This window comes from Bubalus kerabau, chromosome 11, assembly GCF_029407905.1.
Source record: "Bubalus kerabau isolate K-KA32 ecotype Philippines breed swamp buffalo chromosome 11, PCC_UOA_SB_1v2, whole genome shotgun sequence".
Classification (NCBI taxonomy): domain Eukaryota; kingdom Metazoa; phylum Chordata; class Mammalia; order Artiodactyla; family Bovidae; genus Bubalus; species Bubalus kerabau.
The window spans coordinates 81,742,924-81,763,114 of NC_073634.1; the positions used below are offsets into that span (position 1 = coordinate 81,742,924).

At 39.0% G+C, this 20,191-nt stretch overlaps 1 protein-coding gene and 1 pseudogene across 3 annotated transcripts in view; both read left to right on the forward strand.

Annotated features, from left to right (window-relative positions):
• The first annotated feature begins 5,523 nt into the window (after positions 1–5,523).
• Positions 5,524–20,191, forward strand: part of WDR35 (WD repeat domain 35) — a 51,462-nt gene continuing 36,794 nt past the window's right edge. For 2 of the 3 annotated variants that reach the window (XM_055540872.1, XM_055540874.1), the window contains exons 1-8: positions 5,524–5,668; positions 6,341–6,458; positions 13,489–13,560; positions 15,052–15,144; positions 16,658–16,786; positions 17,599–17,732; positions 18,600–18,765; positions 18,890–19,035. In XM_055540872.1, the coding sequence (XP_055396847.1) occupies positions 5,645–5,668; positions 6,341–6,458; positions 13,489–13,560; positions 15,052–15,144; positions 16,658–16,786; positions 17,599–17,732; positions 18,600–18,765; positions 18,890–19,035 (882 nt within the window). In that variant the 5' untranslated portion in view covers positions 5,524–5,644. Of the gene's footprint in view, positions 5,669–5,899; positions 6,033–6,340; positions 6,459–13,488; positions 13,561–15,051; positions 15,145–16,657; positions 16,787–17,598; positions 17,733–18,599; positions 18,766–18,889; positions 19,036–20,191 lie in introns of those variants that run through there. The other variant, XM_055540873.1, reaches the window with a different exon arrangement.
• Positions 9,184–11,469, forward strand: LOC129622685 (E3 ubiquitin-protein ligase RNFT1-like; annotated as a pseudogene).

The following is a 20,191-nucleotide window of genomic DNA, read 5'->3' on the forward strand; positions in this document are numbered from 1 at the left end:
TTGTTTCCTGAGTCCAGTATAGGGAGCCTGTGATCAGGTGCCAGAAAACATACAGGGATGTAATCGGTGCTGAAAAAGATACACATACATTTGAAAACAAATATGTATTATGCAAATATATTAAGTTTAGTAAGGATTTCTCAGGGAGACCTATTTTGTGCATTTGGCTAGGCACAATTGGCCAAAAGGAACATCACAGGATATATAAAAATGGCCTCGGAAGCAGACAGGAATGTTGGGATGAAAAAAGCATATTGGCTCATTTAAAGTGTGGGCACCAAAGTAAAACAATTCAAGACTGAAGGAAGATCTGATTTTAGCTCCAGTTTAGATCTGACAGGAAAGGCACTAGGATTTATTGTCAATTTCCCAGGATGCTGAGACAACAGACTCAGGTCAAAGGATTTGAACATTATTTGCTGGGGATGGGGAAAGAATTCAGGTGGGAGAAATTAGATAAATTGGAAGGACTGATGTCCTTTTCATTATAGGGGACTGGAATGCAAAAGTAGGCAGTCAAGAAACACCTGGAGTAACAGGAAAATTTGGCCTTGGAATACGGAATGAAGCAGGGCAAAGGCTAATAGAGTTTTGCCAAGAAAACCCACTGGTCATAGCAAACACCCTCTTCCAACAACACAGGAGAAAACGCTACACATGGACATCACCAGATGGTTAACACCAAAATCAGATTGATTATATTCTTTGCAGCCAAAGAAGGAGAAGCTCTATACAGTCAGCAAAAATAAGATCGGGAGCTGACTGTGGCTCAGATCATGAACTCCTTATTGCCAAATTCAGACTTAAATTGAAGAAAGTAGGGAAAACCACTAGACCATTCAGGTATGACCTAAATCAAATCCCTTATGATTATACAGTGGAAGTGAGAAATAGATTTAAGGGACTAGATCTGATAGAATGCCTGATGAACTATGGAATGAGGTTTGTGACATTGTACAGGAGACAGGGATCAAGACCATCCCCATGGAAGAGAAATGCAAAAAGCAAACTGGCTGTCTGGGGAGGCCTTACAAATAGCTGTGAAAAGAAGAGAAGTGAAAAGCAAAGGAGGAAAGGAAAGATATAAACATCTGAATGCAGAGTTCCAAAGAATAGCAAGGAGAGAGAAGAAAGCCTTCCTCAGTGATCAATGCAAAGAAATAGAGGAAAACAACAGAATGGGAAAGACTAGAGATCTCCTCAAGAAAATTAGAGATACCAAGGGAACATTTCATGCAAAGATGGGCTCGAAAAAGGACAGAAATGGTATGGACCTAACAGAAGCAGAAGATATTAAGAAGAGGTGGCAAGAATACAAAGAAGAACTGTACAAAAAAGATCTTCACAACCCAGATAATCACGACGGTGTGATCACTCACCTAGAGCCAGACATCCTGGAATGTGAAGTCAAGTGGGCGTTAGAAAGCATCACTATGAACAAAGCTAGTGGAGGTGATGGAATTCCAGTGGAGCTATTTCAAATCCTGAAAGATGATGCTGTGAAAGGGCAGCACTCAATATGCCAGCAAATTTGGAAAACTCAGCAGTGGCCACAGGACTGGAAAAGGTCCGTTTTCATTCCAATCCCAAAGAAAGGCAATGCCAAAGAATGCTCAAACTACTGCACAATTGCACTCATCTCACATGCTAGTAAAGTAATGCTCAAAATTCTCCAAGCCAGGCTTCAGCAGGACATGAACCGTAAACTTCAGATGTTCAAGCTGGTTTTAGAAAAGGCAGAGGAATCAGAGATCAAATTGCCAACATCCGCTGGATCACCGAAAAAGCAAGAGAGTTCCAGGAAAACATCTACTTCTGCTTTATTGACTATGCCAAAGCCTTTGACTGTGTGGATCACAATAAACTGTGGAAAATTCTGAAAGAGATGGGAATCCCAGACCACCTGACCTGCCTCTTGAGAAATTTGTATGCAGGTCAGGAAGCAACAGTTAGAACTGAACATGGAACAACAGACTGGTTCCAAATAGGAAAAGGAGTACGTCAAGGCTGTATATTGTCACCCTGCTTATTTAACTTATATGCAGAGTACATCCTGAGAAACGCTGGGCTGGAAGAAGCACAAGCTGGAATCAAGATTGCTGGGAGAAATATCAGGAACCTCAGATATGCAGATGACACCCCCCTTATGGCAGAAAGTGAAGATGAACTGAAGAGCCTCTTGATGAAAGTGAAAGAGTGAAAAAGTTGGCTTAAAGCTCAACATTCAGAAAACGCAGATCATGGCATCTGGTCCCATCAATTCATGGCAAATAGATGGGGAAACAGTGGAAACAGTGTCAGATTTTATTTTTCTGGGCTCCAAAATCACTGCAGATGGTGACTGCAGCCATGAAATTAAAAGATGCTTACTCCTTGGAAGGAAAGTTATGATCAATCTAGATAGCATATTCAAAAGCAGAGACATTACTTTGCCAACAAAGGTCCGTCTAGTCAAGGCTATGGTTTTTCCAGTAGTCATGGATGTGAGAGTTGGACTGTGCAGAAGGCTGAGCACTGAAGAATTGATGCTTTTGAACTCTGGTGTTGGAGAAGACTCTTGAGAGTCCCTTGGACTGCAAGGAGATCCAACCAGTCCATTCTAAAGGCGATCAGTCCTGGGTATTCTTTGGAAGGACTGAGGCTAAAGCTGAAACTCCAATACTTTGGCCACCTCATGTGAAGAATTGACTCATTGGAAAAGACTCTGATGCTGGGAGGGATTGGGGGCAGGAGGAGAAGGGGACGACAGAGAATGAGATGGCTGGATGGCATCACCGACTCGATGGACGTGAGTTTGAGTGAACTCCGGGAGTTGGTGATGGACAGGGAGGCCTGGCGTGCTGCGATTCATGGGGTCGCAAAGAGTCGGACACGACTGAGCGACTGAACCTAACTAAACTGATTCTGAAGCTGAAGCTCCAATACTTTGGCCACCTGATGTGAAGAACTGACTCACTGGAAAAGACCCTGATGCTGGGAAAGACTGGAGGCGGGAGAAGGGGATGACAGAGGATGAGATGGTTGGATGGCATCTTGACTTGATCGACATGAGTTTGAGTAAGCTCTGGGAGTTGGTGATGGACAGGGAAGCCTGGCGTGCTGCAGTCCATGGGGTCGCAGAGACTGGGACATGACTGAGTGACTGAAATGAACTGAAAGTACACACAGTGTGTGTGTGCTCACTTGTGTCCCACTGTTTGCAACTCTGTGGATTGTGGCCCACCAGGTTCCTCTGTCCATGGAGTTTTGTTCCCGGCAAGAATACTGGAGCAGGTTGCCATTTGCTGCTCCACGGTCTCTCCCCAGTGGAGGGATTGAACCAAGTCTCTTGCATCTCCTTCACTGGCAGGCGAATTCTTTAGTACTGGGCTACCTGGAAGCCCCAAAGTATAAAGTACACACTAGATTATACAAATCAACAGTGGTTTCCGCATATATGGTAAAAGGTAAAGCCAGAGATAAAAAATAGATGAGACTAAATAATTCCATGGCGGTTTCTGCCCTATGTCTAAAATAGTGGTGGTTCTGTAACTCTTCAAATGTTCAGAAAGGACAAGAACTGAAGAAAGAAATAGGGTTAAAAAGAATACAGAACAGTTGACCCTTAGCAAGAAAATACCAACACTTCAATTACTTAAAAATGGGAGGCTATGGCTCAATGGCGATTATATGCTGTAATAGCCAAAGCTCACACAAATTCCTTTTTTTTAATTGAAGTATAGCAATTCACAGTGTTGTGTTAGTTTCAAGTGTACACATATTATTTTTATAAGTACCTTTAGGTTGCAATTACAGCTTAAATGGGCTTCCCTGGTGGCTTAGATGGTAAAGAATTTGCTGCAATGTGGGGGACTTGGGTTTGATCCCTGGGTTGTGAAAATCCCCTGGAGAAGGGAAAAATTACCCACTCCAGTATTCTTACCTGGAGAATTCCATGGACAGAGGAGCCTGGCAGGCTACGGTCCGTGGGGTTGCAAACTGCTTAAATAAGTTGTTTAAAAGTTCTAAAACAAACAGAATTAACAAAATCTCTCCTACCCTGAAATTGCTCTTGGGGTCTCCAAACCCCAAAGGCACAAAGGAAGGTTTGCAAGGTCTGAAAAATGTGTCTGTACCTGACCTGCCTCTTGAGAAACCTATATGCAGGTCAGGAAGCAACAGTTAGAACTGGACATGGAACAACAGACTGGTTCCAAATAGGAAAAGGAGTACGTCAAGGCTGTATATTGTCACCCTGCTTATTTAACTTATATGCAGAGTACATCATGAGAAACGCTGGGCTGGAAGAAGCACAAGCTGGAATCAAGATTGCCAGGAGAAATATCAAGAACCTCAGATATGCAGATGACACCACCCTTATGGCAGAAAGTGAAGACGAAATAAAAAGCCTCTTGATGAAACTGAAGGAGGAGAGTGACAAAGTTGGCTTAAAGCTCAACATTCAGAAAACGAAGATCATGGCATCTGGTCTCATCACTTCATGGGAAATAGATGGGCAAACAGTGGAAACAGTGTCAGACTTTATTTTTTGGGGCTCCAAAATACTGCAGATGGTGACTGCAGCCATGAAATTAAAAGACGCTTACTCCTTCAAAGGAAAGTTATGACCAACCTAGAGAGCATATTCAAAAGCAGAGACATTACTATGCCAACAAAGGTCTGTCTAGTCAAGGCTATGGTTTTTCCAGTAGTCATGTATGGATGTGACAGTTGGACTGTGCAGAAAGCTGAGCGCTGAAGAATTGATGCTTTTGAACTGTGATGTTGGAGAAGACTCTTGAGAGTCCCATGGACTGCAAGGAGATCCAACCAGTCCATTCTAAAGGAGATCAGTCCTGGGTGTTCTTTGGAAGGACTGATGCTAAAGCTGAAATTCCAGTACTTTGGTCACCTCATCCATTGGAAAAGACCCTGATGCTGGGAGGGATTGAGGGCAGGAGGAGAAGGGGACGACAGAGGACGAGATGGCTGGATGGCATCACCGACTCAATGGATGTGAGTTTGAGTGAACTCTGGGAGTTGGTGATGGAGGCCTGGCGTGCTGCGATTCATGGGGTCGCAAAGAGTCGGACACGACTGAGCGACTGAACTGAACTGACTGACCTTCGTTTGACCAACGGACGCCAGCCTATCAAATCCTGTAAAGTACCTTTCCTTTTCACAATGTTGGGACTTTGGGCTTACACAACACCTCATCCTTACGACCTCATTTGAATGGGCGCCCTTACTGAGCTGGTACTGAAACCTCAGTCGAGTTCCACCGCGACCGTCAGAGGTCGAGGCCGGTCCTCGGAGCCCGTCCGGACCAAGGACACCTGAAGCTACGAGGCAGGGAACTAACAGTCGCGGCGCCAGCCGGGTCCCTGGGCAGGAAAGCCCAGAAGCAAATCCACCAGGTCCAACCCCGGTTTAGGCCCGCCACAAGAGCTCTACCAGCAGCCCCGACGTCCGCGCAGGCGTACTACGCCCGGCGATGCGAGGGCAACGCCGGAAGTGTCCTTTCGGCGCCCCGGATGCGACCGGGAGGCGGCGGTTGCCAGGGCGACGAGAGCTTCCCAGAGCCGCTGGTACTCGCGATCCGCAGCTTAGACGGTTTCCCGTGGCGGGCTTTGACTGCTGGGGTCGTCCTCTCGGGGTTTCCAGGATGTTCTTTTACTTGAGCAAGAAAGTGAGTTTCCCAGGGTTCGCCCTTGCTCCTCCTCTGGTTTCTCAACCTGCAGGCGATTCCGGCATTCTGCCCGAGAGGCTATGCGTAGTGATCCAGCTTTCGCCATCCCTTCTTTCACCTTCCTGCGCGGTCCAGCCTCGGACTTCCTTTGCCGGTCCCTGAGCCCACACAGTCCTTGGCGGAGCCAGCCGCTCTTTCGCAAGATCTTTCCCATTCCTGCCCCTGGTTAGGTCCTTTTGGGGGGGCCCACAGGGCAGATCACTGTGTGCGTCCCTATCTTTCTCTACTTCACCTGTTGCTCATCAGATGATTTAAACTCGTTGGATCATCACGGGCCGCTGGGCGGGAGAAAAGTAATAAAAAGGTAGGCAAAGTGTGTGTGGAAAGGGAATAAGGATTTGGAGGTAGAGTTTTATGCCTCCTTTACCTCCCCTGCCTTTTAAAAATCCATCAGGTCACCCTCATTGGGTTTCTTTTTGCAGTCACTGCCCTTCTTCTGTGGGCAGTTCTTTGTCTCTTTCCCAAATGGGCCCCGGGCAGTTCAAGGGACTATGCTTATTTTCATAACGGTTCACATTTCTGCAAGACCGTTTCTTCTGCAGTCTTCATCTCCCGTAGACTCACTACCAACCCCTTCGTTAAAAGTTGTGAGTGGCTGTGGTTGCTTTTCAGGTTGCCATGTCCAATAACGTGAAGCTGAAATGTATATCTTGGAACAAGGACCAAGGATTCATAGCATGTGGTGGTGACGATGGATTACTGAGAGTTTTGAAATTGGAGACACAGACAGGTAAATGAATGCAAGCCCAGATGTTTGAACATAAGGGAAAATCATTTGTTCAGAGAGATTTGCTTATGGTATTTGTCAGTATGCAATTCTAATTCTTTCAAAAGGGAAAAAAAACCCCAACATTTTGGGGTGTTCTAGAATATTTTTGTAAGGAAGTTCAGAAAATATCGAATGTAAACCTCAGGTGGCTTTTGCTGAAATTATCGCTGGCAAATGAAAATGAATGAAGACTAAGCCATTATATTGTCTTGTGCTATGTTTGTTGATTGTGCTGTATTATTAGGAGTCTAATAAAAATGACGTGAGTCACCTTTTCAGTAAGGTCACAGAAATCTCACATTTTGGCAGCTTATTTACAGGCCTGTGTTGTTCTTTCTGCTTTTCAGATATGTTAATAATTATGCACTTAGTTCTCAAGAACAGAACATGGGATTAAAAAAATTGTTTTATTAAGAAGTCTCTTGTGTTTTACAGCTTGATTTCTCTTTTTCTAGTTCTGTGGAATCATAGCACACAGTTTCACATTTCTTTATTATCTAGTGTTGCTCTAGGTTGAAGAGCTAGACAATCCCTGATCTATATAGGAGATCTGGATAAGGAGATTGAATTGGAACCTTGGCTCTGCCGTAAGACTTCTGTATATATTTCAGCAAATTTCTGAATATCTTTGATTTTAGTCCAATCTTTTGTAAAATTTGGGTTTGAACTAAGTTACATTTTGGATTTCTTACCAGCATTGCTTCTCAAGCTTTATCAGGTATAGGAATCATCTGCAGAGGTTGTTAAAATGGATTTCTGGACTTAGCCCCAGAGTAGAACTGGAATGGGGTCTGAGAATTTGCATTTGTAGTGATACTGGTGTTGCTGGTTCTCAGACCACACTTTGAGTAACACCGTTTGACAGCTTTGAAGTGATAGTTGTAAATATTATTGAGCACTTTCTATGTCTGGGGTGTTTAACCTTTACTGTCTAATTTGACCTCACAGTAATCTTGAGAGGTAGATATTTCAGATGAGGCAACTGAAGTACTGATCAATGAATAACCTGCCCAAGGTCACATGGGAAATAAGTGACACAGCTGAGATTTTAATTAAAGGAATAGAAAATAATTTTACTTCAGCCAAATGGAGAACTGTAGCCAGGGAGGCGGCCTCTCAGATGATTCTGAGAAACTATTCCAAAGAAGATGGTTTTTAGCATGGTTTTATCTCCTGTCCGAACAAAGAATATCAAACATAACAGGGAGGGTGCATTCTTTTGAGGAATTTATTTGCTTCCTACGCAGTGAGTCAGTGTGGCTTTGGCTTCTGGGAAGGGAGCCTCATCTTTGAAGGAGTACTAGCTCTGATGTCCCAGGAAGTGCAACATGGGTCTCTGTCTTTAGGATGGACATTCTTTACTTCTGGACAATGCACACTTTTCTTTGATGGTTAGAGCAGATATACAAGATATGTTTGATAGCCTAAAAAACAGGCTGTTCTAGTTAGCATGAAGTTTAAGTTAAATAATATATAAACCATTTTGACTTTCCCATACTGCAATATGTGAAAATTTCTTCCGTCAAAACTTAGTTTGTCTCAATTTCAAACCTCATTTTTAACCACTACATGGAGGGCTTATGGATGGCCTAAGCAAAGAGAGAATAGTTGTTTTGATGTGCTAGATTAATTATATGAAAAAAAAGCAGATTTGGAAGGTAGAGACTTATGTACCAATTTGAGTTTCCTTTCTGTTGCTTAGTAATTTAATCTCTCAGTGCTTTAGCTTTCTTAACTGTCTTAAAGGAAAATAACTTTTGTCTGTGTTGCATTTCTCAAATACTTATAAGTATATGCTCATATGTGCATGTACATATACATATTTTATTTTGCCTAAAATATGTAGGAAGTTTTAGTTACATTAATAAATGGATTTATTATGCTTAATATTGAAGGCTTGTCAAGAAAAAATTACTTCTTTTCCTTTTATACACTTCTGATGAAATGTGGTTAGAATATTCTTTGAAATTTGTGAGCAAGATGAAAAATAGATTCTTGAATGGCTTGGAATATGGAGTTAATTATTTATTTTAAAATTTAATAATGAGTGTAAATCATGTTGAAAGAGAGAAATATGAGAAATATGGCTGGATGAGTCTTTAAAGTAATAAAGTTACTGTTACTCCAGTAATCATCACCAGATATTGATTGCTGAGTACATTTGAAGCACTGTGATATGCTAAAGATGTGGCTTTGTAAGTGCCATTTTGGTGGTTGGCTACAGAATAGCTAAATTATTATCATTCTTCCATATAGTATAATAGTCCTCTGCATCAGTAAAATACCTACTATAGCATTATTTTAATGGCTGTTTAGTATTCCATTTTGTTGATATATATAATGATTTATACATCCAGTTCTAGTGTTGGATATTTAGATGTATCCACATAAGTTGTTCCCAACAATATCTTTGTTATCTAAAGATATTTGCTAAAGATGTTTCTTTGCATGGACCTTTAATTACTTTCTAGTATACAGTTCTAGAGGTGGAATTTACTGGATCAAAGGTCATGTAGATTTATAAAGGTCCTTCATATGTTTAGCCAGTTTACCTTCTAGAAGGCTTGCATTGCTTTGCATTCCCTGTAGTGGTATTTCCAGTTTTCACTCTCTTGCTTTTGAAGGAAAGGAACTATTAGAACCGATAGAACCAGTGTTTGTCCCCATCTTGTTACCTCAGGTTAAGATGGGGAGGTGAGTAGTGTTCTCTCACAGGCCACCTTTCACAGGTTTTGCTGGAGCCCACCTCCTCTTGCCTTCTCAGGGCCCTTATTCCTTTTTAATTCTCTCTCATTCTCCTTTGAGTATCAGTCTGCTTTCTCTCTCTTTTCTCTCCCTTGCCAGCCACTTTCATGTTACAAAGCTAATGGGCAGCTTTTTTTTTTTTGGTCCTTATGCACATTTGACTGGTTCTTGAACTGTTATTTTTTTAAGAAAAGAGAGAATTGCAATGTTTTAAATTATTGTTATATTTATACATATTGCTATCCCCTCCTTTATTTTCTTATAAGTTCTCAGTCTCTTTTACCAGATTCTCCTCTAACTGTTGGAATTCCTGAGAACTTGCTTCTGGGCTCTTTTCATTTCGCATTCTCTTTAGGCTTATTCTTTCATTCCCATGGCTTTAAATGCCCTCTGTGGAATGATGATTCCTAAATATATCTCTCCAGCCCAGTCATGATTTATCAGACTTGGACATCTCCTCAAGAATCTTTCACAGGCATCTCATACTGAACTCTTAACCTTCTCCTGTTTATCTTCTCTCACTTGTCTCCATTTCAGTAAATATCTTAAATTTCACCCATTTGCTCAAGCTAGAAGCCCACTTCTTCCCCGCTTAACATCACCTTCATCAACAACCCTATGCTTCTGTCTCCAGATTATCGAATCCATCCTTTCCCTTTGTCCCCTTCTGCCTCTCTAGTCCCATCCACTATCATCTCTCACCTCAACTGGTTGAGAATCAGCTTCATGGTTTCTTGTCTCTTTCTTGTGTGATCTTAAAACAAAAACAAAAATAAAAAGAAACAGGTCACGTCATTTCCTTTCTAACAATCTTTAACGGGACGCCAGCCTGGGCCAGAGTTGCTTGTGGTGGAATTTGAGGAGAAGGGCCCTGACTGGAGATGGCATCTCTTGCTTTTCCTGCCACTGCTGCAGACGGTGCAGTCTACTCATCTTCATGAGAGGAAATATTGCCAGAAAGCAGGCATTTGAGTCAGAGAAGAAGTGTTCCAAGACCATCCAAACCACCTGTGTAGCCATCTGCACAGCCCTCCAGGAACTGCAGGCAGTGGGAGTATCAGCTTTCTGACGTGCCCATGCAGTGAGATTGACACTCGAAGCTTCCTGCCTTTGTTCTAGGAATGTTCGTAATCCAGACCAACTCCATACTTAAAGAATGTGCTGCGAACCCAGGCTCCAGAAACAGCAGGTCAGGGGCCCATAGCTGTACCCATGGATGTGTGCATAGTCACTGGTAGCCAGTCATGCAGAGAAGCCAGGCAGCTGAGTGATCCTGCCTGGGAGTCTGTAGAGCCTATAGCAGCTCTTTCTCAGAATCCCACCATCTCTTCAAGTGTTGCAAAAATGTCTTCTTCACATTTCAATCCTGCTTGTCAAACTCACCGTGCAACACATAGTGCGAATTTCTCTTGCAGTTGGGCTGCTGACCACTTTTATGAATGCAAAATGTGAAAACTGATGTTAATGAACGTCAGCCAGGTTTTCCCAAGATGAAAGTGCTCAGAGACTCGGTGTGCTTGGTTCCTCGTGTTCTGAGCAGGGTCTTCTGTTTTCCTCTGTTATCTCTGTCATTCTCAGTGTCTTTATTACCGTTAACCTTTGTAAATCCTTTGGATCTTTTGAGCTTGTGGGAGATACTTTGAATGGTTTGAATTGCTGATTTCATTCCGAAATTTCCCTTCATGGGTTTCAAATGCCTTCTTTTATTGGTGCCTCCTTTCATCATGCCTTTCATATCCAAGGCTTATTGATGCTTTGAGAAGAATTCTGTCAGTATTACCAGATGCTTGTTCCCATGCCAGTTTGTTTGCTTATTGGCTGTGGGGAGTTTAGTAATGTACCTCAGTGGAGTCTTGAAATCTTGGTGGTTTTACTTGACCTCACTGAAAACTTTTGAGTTTTTTTCTTTTGGATATCTGAGCTTTCAGACAGATTTTGCAGATATTTTCTGCATAATAAAGTTCTAGAGTTACTGCTAGCAAAAGACAATATTCACATGTGGAAGCTATTTGTTCACCATGTAAAGGAGAATTTAAAAAATGTATTCTCATGTATGTCAGAATATGTTTTGTAAAGAGGCTACACTTCATGGTTTAACAAATAGAAAACATGCGTGCAATGCAGAATTTTGAATTCAGACCATGTAAGCCAATGGAAGGATGGAACTGCTTCATCAAACTTTCAAATACGTTGGGTCCTGCAAAGCCTTAGAATCACGTATCACTAATTTTACTTGATTATAGTGATTGTGACTATAGGCATTAGAATGGATTTTCAGTGCTATAAGAAATATGTTTTTATGAAATGTTTTTAGAACTACAATAAGGCTTAAGTGTGTAGGTACATTTTTAAAGAGATTCAATGAGTAAGAGAACCCATTGTTAAAAAAACAAGGTTCAACCTAATGTGTATGTCAACATTTATTCTATCCTAATTGTTTGAGAAATGATTGTGAAGTTATATATGTGTATTCTTGTTCATGTTACCAAGACAGTAACTAGATAGTTAGAACCAATGGTTTTAGAGGAACTCAGGTATTTTTTCCCTCTGAGATTGTTTTCAGAATAAAGAATATATTTCATAGTAATTTTAAGATACATGTTATCTGAAAGGAGAATTTTCTTGAACTTATAAAAATTCCCACTCTCACAAATTCTTAAGATTTTCATAAATTAGTATTTTTAAATGAATGTTTCAAATGGTATATTTTACATGTGACTATCAGATTTTCTGGGAGAAGGAAATGGCAACCCACTCCAGTACTCTTGCCTGGAAAATTCCATGGATGGAGGAGCCTGGTTGGCTATAGTCTGTGGGGTTGCCAAGAGTCAGACACAACTGAGCGACTTTACTTTCTTTCTTTGTATAGTTCCTTTTGGAGGAGGAAATGGCAACCCATTCCAGTGTTCTTGCCTGGAGAATCCCATGGACGGAAGGGCCTGGTGGGCTACAGTCTATGCGGTTGCAAAGAGTTGGACATGACTAAGCAACTAACACACACACACATACACACAAGTCAGATTTTCTAAGTGAAGATTCATTTACTGAGAAGACATTTTATATTACTATATTCTTCTCTGTAGTATGATTAGTAATCCAAGAGAAAAAGTCACTTCAAATAATAAACAGCCTTTAAAGGCTTACATTGCACTTTGGATAACAAAAACTTTTCACCGCTTCTTGCAAAGACTTCAGATTTTTTTCTATGCCTATCACTTCTGCCTCATCTTATGCCATTCTCCCCTTATGAACCATATAGGCCTTCTTTCAGTTTGCTAAAGGCTCTAAAATTCTACCCAGGGGATTTGCTGCATCCTAGCCTGAAATACTTTGCCCCTTTCCGTAACTGGCTTGGCTTTTTCCAGTGTATCCCTTGGTCTCAGCTTAGATACCATTTCTTCAGAGCTCCTTCCTTGGTTCTTCCTTCCTCCAATCTAAATTAACTCCCCCTCTGTTTCTTGTCTCTTATTATGCTTTTACTTTTCCCAGTTGATAATTTTATATATGGTGGTGGTTTAGTTGCTAAGTCATGTCTGACTCTTGCGAACCCATGGACTGTAGCTTGCCAGCTCCTCTGTCCATGGGATTCTTAAAGCAAGAATACAGAAGTGGGTTTCCATTTCCTTCTCCGGGGATCTTCCTGACCCAGGAATCGAACCTCAGTCTCCTGCATTGTAGGTAGATTCTTTACCAACTGAGCTACAATGGAAGCCCAGTTTTATATATATGCATATGTATTTATGTGGGTGTGTGAGTGTCTATTTAATATCTGTCCCCTCAGTACACTATAAGCTTTCTAGGGGGAAAAGCTTTTTTTCATCATTTTGTATTCAGAACCTTCCACAGTGCATAGCAGAGTGTAGACATTCAATAAATGTTTGTTGAATGAATGAATGAATGAATGAATATAAGATTCTGCAAAATCTAATAAAAACGAGTTTCCCAGATCTTTGCTTTTTGATCTCACTTATGCTTTAGAGTTTTCAGTCTAAAATCATAAATACTTCTTTTTTGTTGTCTTTTGGGAAGGAATAAGTAGCAATAATAATTACTAATTATATTTAATATGCTAAATAAAGTATTCTTTTATACATTTTGCTTTATTTCACCAGAATAATATCTTGCAAGGGGGTATGTGTTTGTCTAATATTATTTAGGAATAGGAAAAAAAGCAAGAAATGTCAAAATCTTGTAATCTGTCACTTTTATATATTTGCCATAGTATGTTTTGTTTTTGTTTTTTCAGATGATACAAAATTGAGGGGTCTTGCAGCCCCTAGTAACCTTTCTATGAATCAGACTCTCGAAGGTCATAGTGGTGAGTCATGTAAATTTTTAATTCATATTTGAATAGTATTTTTAGGTATTTAGAACCACTTGTGTGTGTATGCTTAGTCGCTCAGCCGTGTCTGACTCTTTGCGGCCCCAGAGATTGGAGCCTGTCAGGTTCCTGTCCATGCGATTTTTTAGGCAGGAATATTAGAGTGGTGCAATTTTCTTCACCAGGGAATCTTCCCGACCTCAGGATCCAACCAGAGTCTCCTGGAGCCAAGGGGTCCAGTCCACATTGCAGGTTGTTTCTTTACCCGCTGAGCCATCAGGGAAGCCTTAGAAATGACTTGTGCATGCGTGCTAAGTCGCTTCAGTCGTGTCTGACTCTGCAACCCCAGGACTGTAGCCCACCAGGCTCCTCTGTCCATGGGATTCTCCAGGCAAGAATACTGGAGTGGGTTGCCATGCCCTTCTCCAAGAAATGACTTACTTAATGCAAAAATGTCATTGTTTAAATGATGGTCTTATTTAAAGTAATCACTTCTGTTTAGCCATAATTATGCAAAAATGTTGTTTTAAACAATGGTCTTATTGAAAGTAATCATTTCTGTTTAGCCATAATATACACGGCCTAGAGTCATTCAACAACTTTCACATGATTAAATAGCATCTTCAATAGGTATGAAAAAAATAGCTATTATTTTATATATTAAAAATACTATCTGTCTATACATAGGATATCCTCCTTTTTAAGAGTCTGTTTTATGGTCCCAGATTAATGTAGACTGAAGAGACATGACACCTGAATGTACTGGATGATGCCAAACTGGATCTTAAAATGAGAAAAACAGCTATCTATCATGGACATTATTTGGACATTTGATAAAACTTAAATGTGGACCGTGGGTTGGAGATAATAGTGTATGTGTTAAAATTTCTAATTTGTAAAACGGTTTTGAAAGAGAATGCCCTTGTTCTTAGGAAATATACAATAAAGTATTCAGGGATTAAAAAACTAAAAAAACACATTTGTTCGTATAACCCAGAGGTTTAAGATATGCTCAAGAGTGTGTTACTAATAGAATAGAAAACAAGGTGTGGTGCAGGGGGAGAGATTCAGAGACATCTCTTTGACAAATACCACCCCCTCAAAAGAAAAAAAACAAGTACTTGGTATGATGTCCTTTGGGCATCATAGTCGTTGGGAGTCAGGCTAATTGGGTAAATCTTACTTACATTTGTATCTGTCGTCAGATCTATGGCAGCTCTTATAGCTGATCCTAATTGGTCCCTTAGCCGGCATAAAATAGGAATAAACATGAAAATTAGTATTAGGCATTGTTGTAGAAGCAAGTGATAATACTGTGTTCTATGAACATTTTTGAGTAACTTTAGACTAGTTAATTGCCCAGAAATGGTACTGATTTTAACACTCTCAGCATTTATTATAAAAATATAAATTTAAAATTAATCGTAGCTTCTTTTTGTTTGTTTTTTTTTTTTTTTTAGTTTCTAAACTGTTTTTATAAATTTTTAGGTTCTGTTCAAATTGTAACATGGAATGAACAATATCAGAAGTTGACTACCAGTGACCAAAATGGGCTTATCATTGTTTGGATGTTATATAAAGGTATATTAAGACAGCTTATTTAATCTTCCACAGATTGGAGTTTGGATCACAGTAGTTGAATGGAGAAATAACATCTTTGAAATAGACCCTTTATAACCAGCAGTAGGAGTTCCCGGGGGGTGATATTTCCAGATTTATGGATTCCTACTTTTCCCTTTAACCTTATTTCTTTTGAACCGTGACCGTGCATTAAGAAAGTGAATTATGTGACTGTTGGTTATCTTCAAACTGAGCTTAGACTCTTGGCAGAATAGTTTCTGCTTGAGATAGCTCTTTTTTTCAAGTTTCCAATGAGAATTCATTTCTCTGTGGTCAGTGACTGGAGTTAGTTTAGTAGATAAAAACACATTTATGAAGAAGTCAAAAGCAATAATTCATTTCCTTTAATGAGTCAGTTAGCTTCCTTTTCCTTCATGGATATAGATTTTTATCTCAGCTCTGACTGCTGGCTCCCCATTTATGCCTTTTGCCCAGAGTTGAAAGAGTCAGAGAAAGATAAATTTAGGTGTATCACTGTTACCAGAAAAATAACTCATAGTACATGTTCTCTTGAGGCCTGTAGGCATCATCTTTGAATGAAAAGGGTACCTTAGCTCATGTGTGGTTTTAAAAATGCTTAGGGTATATACCTTTAAAAAATTCTTAATTAAAATATGCTGTAGTGCACAAACTCATCTATTTATTTTTAAAGTTTATGTCTGTGTATGTGTGTGTGGAGTAGAATGTGAAGGTACACGAGATTAGAGTAGGTCCTCTCTGAGCCTCAGTCTTGATGGATAATACCCTGTTCTGACTAGTTTTTCCATGTTACTTAATTACTTGCTTGGCTTTAGGCCAGAATTGTATGTATGGGAATGTAATAAAGCCTTTTAAAGAACAAAAAGAAAACAAAATAGCCTTGTGATATGCCTCACATTTGATTATACCTTGAGACAAGTCACATCTCACTTCAACCCCTTGTAAATAAATACAAGAACGTTTTTGTCACTCAGGTTTAGTGATGTGATATCACTAATGTGACATGAACTTAAAATTTTTTTCAGTCTTCTAGTTTTTACATAATACGCTTACATTTAACATGCCTACAGTTAATCATTGGAGAGTTTGGGTATACTTACGAAGTAATTGTGGTTATTCTGTTTTTTCCTTGCTTATTATCTGAGGTGCACTCAAGTGGGAAAAATCAGTCTTTGAGAAAAATCACTCATTTTGGCCCTTTGGAAGCAAATGAAGTTTTATTTTTTAATTGATAGAAAAAAAGAAAGAGAAAAAGGATAGGCATTTATTGTGTTTTCTGTGATAATCTTTGAAGCAATTATTAGTAAAGGCATGAGTTATTTTTTTCATCTCGTTCTGTTGGATTTGAAGATTTTGTAGTTTAATGTCTTAGGTTGTGGAAAACTTTGCAGTTATTTGTCCCATCGTCTATTTTATGGAAAGTTTCCAACTTTGAAGTACCATTTATCAGATGTGAAAGTTTTGACTTGCCATTTGTTTTCCTTTGTGAATACAGGCTCTTGGTATGAGGAGATGATCAACAACAGAAATAAGTCAGTGGTTCGAAGCATGAGCTGGAATGCTGATGGACAGAAGATCTGCATTGTATACGAGGATGGAGCTGTGATAGTTGGTTCAGTGGATGGTAATGCGTTTTGCACCCAGAGCTAAGGTCAAGATTTACCTGAAGTTTTGATATTTAGAGGTTTAAATGTTATCATATGTTAGCATTCTGACAGAAAAATAAATAACAAAAAGAGAAAATAGTTGTACAATTTGATGACATATAAGAATCACTTATTTTAAGTCTTACTGTTTAGTCCGTAAGTCGTGTCTGACTCTTTTGTGATCCCATTGCGACCGCATGGACTGTAGCTCACCAGGCTCCTTTGTCCATTGGGATTTCCCAGGCAAGACTACTGGAGTGGGTTGTCATTTCCTTCTCCAGGGGATCTTCCTGACTCAGGGACTGAACCTGTGTCTCCTGCATTGGCAGTCAGAGGGACTAAATCAGAGAACAGGTAGAGGGATTCACTTTAGATTGGTGTCTTGTTGGGGATATGTCTTCCTTTGTATTAGGAGGCAAAGCAGAAAGAATAAGTGTGGATTCACTTGTGTTCTGAATGTTTGAAAGTAGGAATGGGTTTTTTTTGGTGAAAGCGTTTATTTTCTTTCCAAAGTAAAAGGTGAATTCTTCTGCTAATTGGGAGTAAGGTCCTGAGTCAGAATTTCGAAGAGAAGGGAGAGAGTTGGAAACAGCTGCTATTTCAAATGCATAGTAGGGTGTTTGGCACATAGTAGGTGCTCAGTAAGGATCTAATGACTGAATAAATTAAACAACTGAATGCTGTGAAGAATGTGAGAGCCCTTTAGGGAAACAAAGATTTCTAGAGCAGTTGTTAGAGAATCGTGACCTTGAAATTTTAATGAAATAATTATGTTTTATGTTTGTTTTAGGGAATCGCATTTGGGGAAAAGACCTGAAGGGTGTGCAGTTATGCCATGTAGCATGGTCTGCAGATAGTAAAGCCTTACTTTTTGGAATGGCCAATGGAGAGATACACATTTATGATAATCAAGGGAATTTTATGGTATGTGTATATATACTTTTATTTTTACAACTTTGTATGCTTATAAATCATTTTTATATGTGTACACACATTTATTTATTATGATAATTTGTGTAATCAAGATAGTCTTTAATTCAGGATTTTTTTTCCTGAATTTGTTTTATTAAGAAAACATTCTGTGATGCTTCAAGGTAAATTAGTGCTTTTAGTTCTGATTTTCTGGTAGCTGGAAAGGACAAAACTGCAGTGTGTTGAAACTGAGGAATGATGGGTAGGATGATGTGAAGTTAACCTTTGTGTCTTCTAATTTCCAAAGCCGAAGTTTACATGAGATACCAAAGATATTTTTTGTAGCAAGGTATTAAAGCTTGTGAAAAGGATGGCAGGCTTATACAGTAAGGGACAAAAATCAGGTCCTGGAAAGAAAGCAAAATAGAAGAGACGAGGATAGAATCTCAAGGAAAGCTCTGGCTTTGTGAGATCTAGCTGTGGCAGACCTCTGACCTTACTTATGGGGGGATTTGTTTTTAGTCAGGGTCAAGACATCACATGAATCCACTCAGTGGAAGTGATAATAACCAGTATCTACATATTGCTATTTGCTGTTTGACACTTTGCTATTTTCAAAGCACTTTTGTATACCTTTGATCATTTGAGTCTCACAAAACTCTATGAACTTTTTTTTTACTTTTAATCCTCATTTTACAAATTGGGAAAACTGAAACTCAGGTGAAGTGATTTGCCCATGGTTGGTGAATCAGTAAGTGATGCAGCTTGCATTCAAAACCAGATTTTCACATTTCAGTGTTCCTTCTATAATAATACTCTATTCACACTAATTGTACTACTGTTTTCAAATTAAAATACTAGCTCACTGATTTTATTTAGGTGAAAATGAAGATGAGTTGTCTAGTGAATGTCACTGGAGCAGTCGGCATTGCTGGAATTCATTGGTACCATGGCACAGAGGGCTACGTGGAGCCAGATTGCCCCTGTCTCGCCATCTGTTTTGACAATGGGAGATGCCAAATAATGAGACATGAGAATGACCAAAGTATGTAATTTTTCTTTTTTTTTAAATGTGGAGAATTAAAAAAATATTTAAAAAATTGTTCTTAAGATTATAAAAAGTTCTCTCGGCTAAATATTTTACCATAATTCCTTTTTTTTTGGCCTAGATCCTGTTTTAATTGATACTGGCATGTATGTAGTAAGTATCCAGTGGAACCATACTGGCAGCGTCTTAGCAGTGGCAGGCTCCCAAAAGGTCATCACTCAGGATAAAGATGTAAACACTGTGCAATTTTATACTCCATTTGGTGAGGTAAACGTCTCATTAAAGACTTTGTCTTTCTTTCTTTCCATTTAAATATGCAGTGAATAAGGTAGGGGAAAAAAGAATGGAGGAAGGGATATACACTTGTCACTTTTTTTTGAAAGGGACATTTTAAATAAAAATGATCAACTATTAGGTGTATTTCTTTGATTAATATCCTCATAAGCCTTCATTTTATCATGGAATTTATTTTATAATCTTTACATTTAGAAAACCAGATGTTTCATGTAAGAAATCACTGGGGAATAGTTATTGAGAATATTTTCTCTGTAATATGCATATGCATCTTTTTCACAGGTGGTTTTTGAGTTGTTTTTAGTGTAATTTAGTTGTTTCAGATTAATTTTAGGGGGTTTTAACATGATATACTAAATGTGGATAGGTATTAAATATACATAGCAGTCTGTCCTTCTCCCAAACTTCTGTTTCAATCTGTTGTGAAATAATTGCTTATTTTAAGAAAATCTATCCTAAGAATGAATCATAGGTGTTACTACATTAAAAATAAATACATTTAAAAAAATAAATACTATCCTTCTCATTATTATTAATAAATTTAATTTTCAAAGAGTTTTCTTAAAGCAGTAGTAAATATCAAATAGGAGAATTAATATGTTATACACTTTAAATTATTTAGAAAGTGAGAACTTAGTCACTAATATTAATAAGTATTTACCTATTTTATTTTCTAACCATAGACTATATTCGGTTTCTTTTGGATATCCTGTTGGTTTTTATAAATTCATCACAAACTTCAATAATTTCTATTTTTGGCTATACCAAAGTCTGTACCAGTTGTTTTTACTATGTTAGTATTTTTTTTTCCTGTATTTTAATAATTTCTGTCAGGGTAAACAGTGGTGTCAGAAGATGCTGAAGGTTACCTAGTAGAATGTTCTCTAGAGTGTAGGTGGTCTCTGTTCATTATCAGCTAATAATATTTCTGGTAGATGCTAAAAGCTAAGGAAAAACAAAAGCGCAGTTCTCAAGGTTCCTAAATAATTAAAAATCTGAATTCTGGTTATCTCAGTATTTATAGCTTTCTTTTAAATTCACGTTCTTTGTTGGTTATTTCTATCTGTTGCCATTGGCTTATTTATCACTATATTATTCAGCTTATTTTTGTTAGTTTAGTCTTCTCTAG